The 8,249-nt window shown below is 42.3% G+C and overlaps 1 protein-coding gene across 7 annotated transcripts in view; it reads right to left on the bottom strand.

Annotated features, from left to right (window-relative positions):
* Positions 1 to 6,263: 6,263 nt before the first annotated feature.
* The window catches only part of VEZF1 (vascular endothelial zinc finger 1), an 8,110-nt gene continuing 6,124 nt past the window's right edge, over positions 6,264 to 8,249 (bottom strand). For 3 of the 7 annotated variants that reach the window (XM_035889286.1, XM_009633912.2, XM_035889298.1), the window contains 2 exons: positions 7,442 to 7,486; positions 6,264 to 7,097 (listed from right to left, as the gene is read on the bottom strand). In XM_035889286.1, coding sequence (XP_035745179.1) covers positions 6,670 to 7,097; positions 7,442 to 7,486 — 473 coding nt within the window. In that variant the 3' untranslated portion in view covers positions 6,264 to 6,669. Of the gene's footprint in view, positions 7,098 to 7,441; positions 7,487 to 7,833; positions 8,240 to 8,249 lie in introns of those variants that run through there. The other 4 variants (XM_035889304.1, XM_035889283.1, XM_035889309.1 and 1 more) reach the window with 3 other exon arrangements.

The raw sequence follows: 8,249 nt of genomic DNA, 5'->3' as shown, positions 1-8,249 counted from the left end.
CCCCCCGCCGACCCCCGGCCTCCCCAACACCCGCGGCTGTGGGGCTGCGGGGTCGGGCACCTCCAGCCCGGGTGCCACGCTGCGGAGCAGCATCCTGAGGTGAGCTGCTCGCCGGGGCTGGTTCTCGGTCTCCTCCACAGCTTTTGAGTGAGCATCCCAGGCTCCCGGATTTGGGAGCACCAGCCCCGTGCACACATGGGGTAAGGAAGAGGAGGCACCACTCCTGCCCCAAGGGCTGAACATGAGAGATGGATTATAACAAAGCATCACTTCGACCACAGATAGAAAGCAGCCGTCTCCGGTATCCAGCGCTACAGCGTCTGACAGCTTGCAGCCATACCACATAACAGCTCAGGATGGGAAGTGATCTCCTCTTACAAATTACAGGAGCCAATTTACACAGGGCAAACACTTCCCGTTTTGCAGAGACCAGAGCGAGACCGCGAACAGCAGCCGGTCAGGGCCTCCGCTTCCCTCGTAGCTCTCCAGACCTTTCCGGACACGCTGCGGGAGGAACGCCGCACCTCCAGGCACCCGCGGCCAGCCTCCCGCAGCACCCTGCCGCGGCCAGCAACACCGGGCTTGGAAGCGCATCTGTGGGTGCTGGCCCCCGGGCACGCGTTTGGGGTGGTCCAAAGCTCTCGCAGGAACGGCCCTCCGTGCAGAGATTTTTCCCCACTCAATCGTTTCGTCCGTGTCTGGCAGCTAAAGCGATCCTTAGCCTGGGTAAAAATCTGTAAGGCTTTGACAAGGAACACAGGCATCAGTAAGAGCGAGAACATTAGAGGCAAACCTTCGGCTTTCAGCGCGTACAAGTACACGTCCCACAGCATTTGCTTTCCCAAAGTTAAATGCAGATCAGCGTCTCTTCCGTGACACAGCGCCTTGCAGTTGAGCTTTGTGGACTGCACTCTCTTTTCCTAATCCAGGCTTGTTTCGGGAGAAACAGGCAATTTTATCAAATTTCTTTACTGTCCTTTGATACGGGTCTTAGCTGCTAATGACGCTAGGAGGTAAAAAGAAATGGGAATAGAAATACACAACTATGAAGAATTAAAATAGTTAATTTAATTCAGCCAGTTCCAACTAAATTGACAATTCCCTGAAAACAAACCTTGCACGGAAAACACGGAGCACAAATGGTTTTGTCTTGACAGCGGGCGAGAACAGCTAAGTGAAAAGGTGAGCGGCGTATTCCTGCCGTCTCTGAAAACCAAATGGGTGCCGTACATTCCGCAAACGCCCCTTGTTTTTATACCAGACGGGTTGATTTTGGAGGTAGCTATCGGAAAGGCTTCGCAAGGGAAGCGGAGGTCTACGCTCCGATACAAGCAGTAATTTCCGATGTCCCCGCTGAAATGCTTCACAAATGTCTAGGTTTCAAAAAGCATTCACGCTTCCTTAAAGAAAAACCCAGGGCTTTTAAAAATGGCTCAAATTAGCCCAAAAGAAGAACCAAAAAAAAGCTATTCGTTATTTTTAAAAAGTCACAAGCCCGGCTTTCCCAACCGCCTCGACTCGGGCTTCAGGGAGAAGCGATGCACGACGAACGGCCGTGCCGTTAAGGGCCTCGCCAGCCCGCGATGGGGGAGCTAGCTGGGCAGCCCGGCTCCTGAAATACTTGTTCCAAACCAATACCAAAAAAGGTTTGTTTCTAGGTCAAGACCTCAGTACTAAATTTTAACCGGGGGCTGACAGTCAAATCTGAACACAGCTGTAAAATGGATTTGCAACAGAAGCTCGGGCATTCTTTTTCTAATTAGAAAACAAGTCACCGAGCCTTGCGCGTTTAAAGGCGAAAGCTATTTTTGACATAAAAATTAGCGCGTCGTTCCTCTGTCATCCTTCAGTTGCTGCTCTGGAAGCTGCGAGCGCACGATCCAAAGAGAAGGAGTATAAACATGCTGAATTAAATGAAGAGGTAGAAGGGGATCAAGTTTTAAGTTTTATCCTGCCCGACAATTAGAAGAGGACGAGATGTATTTTTACGCTTACTATTTATCCTAAAAGGCGCACTTAAGCACCGAGACAGACCTCAGAGGCATTTGAAAACTCAAAGTGCTTTTAATAGCTGCCTTTTGAAAATGCTGTTATTTTTGAGATGGATAAACTAAGCCGCCAATAGAGCAAGGCAGGAGTTTTCAGAAGGACCCAGCAGTGAAAAACTGTAGCGTACTGCTCGAAAACTCCTCAGCTCCCGCACGGGGACCCAAAGACAAGAAACCCCCAGAGGACTGGATGCTTTTAAAAACCTCAGCGCTCCTTAAATCCAAATTTTCCTTCCTTCTTCCTTTGGTGGGAATCTAACCCTGACAGCCTTGAAAATTAACCCTGAGCAGTTTTCAAAGTATGGCTCAGTGACTGTTTCTAAAATAAAAAGTGAGCGAAGAGCGAGCAGAACTCGGAGGGCTTATCCCCACCCGTAATGCCCCCGACTAATCCCTCGGCAACCCCGGCCCCTTTATGTAACCCGGGATTGCTGCAGCTCAAACAGCTTATTGGGCTTTTGGCATTTTTCTTTAAACCTCTCATGCACAAATGCACACACTTTAAATGTGTTTTTTTTTTTCTTCTGCTACTCTGAAGAAAAAGTTATTGTAAGGGGTGGGGGAAAAAATCTTTTATTTGTGGACAACGGCAAATAGAATTTAACTCAGACGCCGAGGGCAACACGTGCCTCCCTCTCGTGCGTGATCTCGACTGAACACCGTCCCAACTTACAACGCCCAGGTCTAACTCTCCAATGGTGAGACACAAGAGGTCGAATCCCAAGTTTCTCCTCACCCCGAACACCCTCTGGAAGTGGTGGGGTGTTCCAAACAAAAGAAAAAAAAAGCTGCCCCAGGTGAACCACTGACGGAGTTTGGTGGCAGCGGGGTGGCTGTGCCACAACACTTACTGTGCCCCGCCGGCACAGAGCCAGCCGCCCGGAGGCTCTCCTTGCCCAGCGGACCAGTTCTCGTGCCATTGATCTGACGGTTTTGACTTCCCACAGCACAAACCCTTCCAAGGCAAAATGCAACTTGAAGACTTTCAGTCAGTGCTAAACCATTAACCTAATGCTGAATGCTTATGGAAACTTAAGAAGAAAAAAAAATCCCTCCCCCCCCTATTGAACTACTTGCCATCGGAGACCTGAATGGGCTCGGTATAAACCCCGCTCAAGTCAACGGCAGCAATAGGCTTCCCTGGATGCTGGACTAGATCCAGCTTAAAAGTCTCCATGAAATAAACTAGGCTGAGCGCATCAGCGGCACCGAAACTAACTTGGTGTAACCGGAGCATCCGTTCTTCGCATCCACCATTTTCTTAGTCTTAACTTCCCCGTGCTGCGGCGACGCGAGTTGCCGTACGAATCGCTCATCGCTGTCGCGCAACTACACCTCGTCTCCCGACAGCAGCTGGCCTTATTGCCTCGTCACGCTGTGGATGAAGCAGCCGTTACAAGGGAGCATGCATGCCGTATAAACTACTTGACCAGGTAGCTTTCGTTTGTCAAAAAACAGCTTAATGTATTTTGTATGATGGCATTACAAAGTGAAATCAATGTCTGTACTGAGACAGCTGAGGAGCACACCTCGGAACCATTTATACACAGTACAAAGCAAATGTTTACCCAAGTACAAATGAAACAGGTTGACAATTAGCTAATGTAGCTTTGTGGACATAAACCAGGTACATTCGAGCAGAACCAACATAAAATAAAAAGGAAACAGCCCTTTTCCTATCCCACGCTAAGAGCACCGTGGTTAGTGGTTTGGGAAGCCTCTGTCACGTTGAAAAATTTCCTTGCCGGTGTTTAATTGTGTTTATTCTACTGCTACTCTGCTGGGATAAAAATAACATCAGCAGGGCACGCTAGCTGTACAACGGACCCACTGTCAATACTACAGTAATTGACAACATACAATTAAGTCTCACACCTGTTTATTGTAAGTAATTCATAGATAACCACTTCTAGTACACATTTTCATATTGGCTTTTAATTGCTTTTCTTTTTTTTTTAAGCTCAGGGACACCCAAACTTCATCTAAGGGTCATCTCTGCGATTTACCCAGCTCCAGAACGCTACACCTACCATGTCAAACTGGTGCAAGTTGGTGTCACTGCCACGGGTAACGGAGATGGCTTGGAAACTACACAACCCAACATGCAGCGCCCCACCAGCGCGGGCTGCTCTAGGCTACGGGAGGAAGGAGTTTTGCTGGGGTGCATTCGCCTCACATGCCTCGTTTCGGCCGGATCAGCCTAAGTCATGCAGCTGTCTGCACGCAATGCTCTACACAGTGCAAAAACGAAGACCTCTACACATCTGGAGTAAGAACAGTGGTAACAAAGTCATAGCTACATATTCTTCTCTACATTTTTGTTTATTGAGACAAACTAATTAAAAGGCACAAACATAGGGCATATGTTTACATGGACATTATAACAAACATATACATTAAAAGTGTAGGAATGTGTTTCCTTTCTGCTAAACAGAAAGTTCCTAAGCTTTTATATATACAAAAGTTGTACAATTTGATGTCCTAAAGTACAAAAGATCATTTATAAAATTATTTTACACTAAGCTCTTTTTTTTTTTTTTTTTTTAATTTTTTTTTTTTTTTAATTTTTTTTTTTTTTTAATTTTTTTTTTTTTTTAATTTTTTTTTTTTTTTAATTTTTTTTTTTTTTTAATTTTTTTTTTTTTTTAATTTTTTTTTTTTTTTAATTTTTTTTTTTTTTTAATTTTTTTTTTTTTTTAATTTTTTTTTTTTTTTAATTTTTTTTTTTTTTTAATTTTTTTTTTTTTTTAATTTTTTTTTTTTTTTAATTTTTTTTTTTTTTTAATTTTTTTTTTTTTTTAATTTTTTTTTTTTTTTAATTTTTTTTTTTTTTTTTTTAATTTTTCTTTTTGTTTTTGTTTTACTATGTAGTCCAAGCCCCTAGAACAGTTTCACGTAATGATACAGATACCTGTCACCTGAGCCAGCAGCCCGGCAATCACTGCTTGTACTGACACGGCAGGGTAGAAACGGAAGCAGTCCATTTTGACTAGTCAGTCCTGCTAGCACTCTGTGAAAATGCGCACACGCTAATCTCCATAGCTTTCAACTTCATTAAGATAAAAACATCTCAACTGTAATTTTATTTTTTTTTTTTTTTTTAATGTAGAGTCTTGGGTTTAGGGTGGTGGTTTTTTTTTTAAACAAAGTTTTAAAAACGTGAATATGTGACATGATAGTCTAAAAAGTATATCTGTTTCCCTAGATTTTGCTTTCTACTTTATGTACAGATAAACAGGTTAAGAAGTAAAAAGCACATGTAGCTTAAACATGTGTGACCATTTGTGGAGAAGTTCTGGGCTGGATGGTTCAAACCATCACCCCCAGAACTCCCACAAACTGATAGAAATGTGTTAACACAATAGAAGAGTAACGTAAAAATGATGATGTTTGCAAATATTTACAAAGTTGAACAGATTTGCACAACACTTGATTAAGAAATAGGGGAGAAATTAAAAGACGCTCTCTGCTTGTCCTGGAGGGGCATCCTACCTAGTTAGTGGTTAGAATAAAAACTGTATACAATTTAATATAAGACAAAACTTCTAGTGAACAACTAACACGTCTGTCCCCTGCTGTAACACCAGCAGGCTCTGATTGGGAGGCAGAGGGCATAAAAATCATACCCAGTGCCTCCAGAATCTTCCAGCTTAAAGCAATAATTCTTAAGTTTCAAAGCACTCCTTTTGCTCCTAGGTAAGAGTCCCATAGGGGTCTGACTGTTCAGAGACCATGTTTACATACATTTCGAGTCCTCTTCTGTCAGCCATGGCTGTTTCTCACCAAACAATAACAGTTTTTTTTAAAAAAAATGTTGACTACAATGCTATATTCCCTTAGGGTAATATGTTGGGTAATATTTACATCTCCAAATATCAGGTCACAATCCCTATTATATGTTGAAGTTAGAATGATAAGTTATCATATGCTTTGCATATCAGAGCTGGTATCACCTTTCCCATAGGGAATGCTGCCTGAAATTACCATATTCCCAAAGGTAAAATGCATATTTTCTCCAAAATGCATTTTTTTTTTTTAAATGACAACATTGTAATGCATTTACTCATAAAAAAAAAACATCAACACAGACAAAGATTCTACACTAGCTCAGAAACAGTGGACTTAACGACTGGCAAGTTAAAATTAGCCATCCACCCTGTTAAAGATACAGAGGGGTCTTTGCTAGTGTTTAGATTAAAATAATTTTCTAAGTTATAATTTGGGGGATAAAACATAAAACTGTTTTTTAATGACCCTTTTTTTTCTTTTTTTTTTTTTTTTTTTTTTTTAAAACTCTGGCAAATAAGTATCTGCTCTAACTCAGCATCAGTCAGCTAAAAGGTAAAACTTACTTTAAATGAAGTGCTCCAGTGAAACTCAAGTTTGAACCATATGAGCCAAATCAACAGGGGAAGATGCTACTATGGTCTCTGATGGTGCATGTTGCCCCAGTGTCTTAGTCTGAATTTATTATTAACTAAAACAAAACAAAACCAAAACAAAACAAAACAAAAAAAAAACAACAACAAAAAAAAAAAAAAACCCCAACCAAACAAAACCCAAAAAAGAACTGCTGGTAAGGATTCCATTTTAATCCTTTTTAATACTGTTTAGAAATTCTTTACCAGGGAGGAGACGTGGGCAAGGCCTGGGGCAGGAAAGGCATGCTCTCTACTGGTCTCATTGCTATATTTAACGGACCAGCTAACGTCATTGGTGTGGGGAGGTTCATGGGAGATGTTATAGTGACTGGATGCGCTATATTCACTGGAGCGGTTACTGGGGTGGGTAAATTGACTGGTGTGGTGAGCGTTAATGGAGATGTCATGGATAATGGACTTGTTATAGTTACAGGATGCCCTAGGTTCATCGGACTGGATATATTAACTGCACTTGATACATTTACTGGACTTCTCATGCTCATTGCAGCTGCCACTGTGACTGGGTTTGTGATAGTCCCAGAAGCCACAGAGGACGTTATATTGAATGGAGTAGTAAGAGTCACAGGCGTAGTAGCAGCAGTGGAGGTTTGGCACAAGTTAGCAGCTTCTAAAAATGAGACATAAAAAGACAAAAAGTTTTTAACACATAAAAAACCATGGACAAGATTTAAAAAAAAAAAATAACAAAAACAAAACCCAAACAAGAACAGGTACAAATTCTGGAATAATTTTCTTTAGGAATTATTAGTAAGTTAAAACTGTTAACATTCTATAGCCTACAAGAAATACAAACTCTCATGCAGTTCATTTCAATTCAATATTTTTTTTTTCCTGAGAAGTCAAGCAAGGTTGTCTTATAAAGAGGGTTTCGATGTTCATAAAAACAATATCGTACAATCAAAAAAATCCTCCCAAGAGGAACATTATAAATAGAGGAGAGAGTGTACATACCGAATGGTACGTACTCTATAGCCTTCTCAAAGGTGAACTGACATTCTGTGAAGGTTTTAAAAAGTCATTATTAGGGACTGATAAGCAAAGCTCGTTTCAATATTTACCTGCTTATTTCAGTCTTAATTATTGCTACTAAATTGTTCCACTGATCACAATACTTCTGCTTAGCGATTTTCAAGGCTACCCAGTCAGTACATCTTTCAACCCCCATTAGCTCCTCAGCTTTCGCGTCAGCTGCAGCTCCACACCGAGTTGTTCTGTTTTGTGGGGTTTTGGGTTGGTTTGTGATTTGGGTGTTTGGTTTTTTTTTTTTTTTTTTTTTTTTTTGTCAAACAGAAGTGTGGATGGGTAGGCACTTTAAACCATTGTGGCCCGTGAAGTATCCTGCGCCGGGGGGGCTCCGGGAGGGCTGGGCACGGGGGAGAGGGCACCAGCGGTCCGGGGCAGCAGAGGGATCGCTAGGCATCCATCAGCACCACCTGCCGGCTACCCATACTAGAAGGCTCCAAAAACAGAAACGGGCGGGTGGACACGGGTAAAGGGAAGGGATGACTGCTAGAGAAACGGACAAAAATATATGCTAGATCAACGTTACGGCACTTCTAAGTCGTGTCTTATTCCACATTTGTAGGGTAGGACACCAAGCTCAGTCTACACCCACGTTTCAGGAGGTAAGCCAGGAGCAAAGAGTCCACTCTTGCCACTCGGGCAATACAAATGTACCAAGACAGAGTTAACTTTGAAAGCAACATTAGCCCCATTCAAGGGTTACTGTTGATTCTTCAAAGTCCATATCTAGGAGGGG

The sequence above is a fragment of the Egretta garzetta genome, unplaced genomic scaffold, assembly GCF_000687185.1.
Source record: "Egretta garzetta isolate BGI_Z169 unplaced genomic scaffold, ASM68718v1 scaffold120, whole genome shotgun sequence".
Lineage (NCBI taxonomy): Eukaryota > Metazoa > Chordata > Aves > Pelecaniformes > Ardeidae > Egretta > Egretta garzetta.
This window is presented reverse-complemented; position numbering and strand designations above follow the sequence as displayed.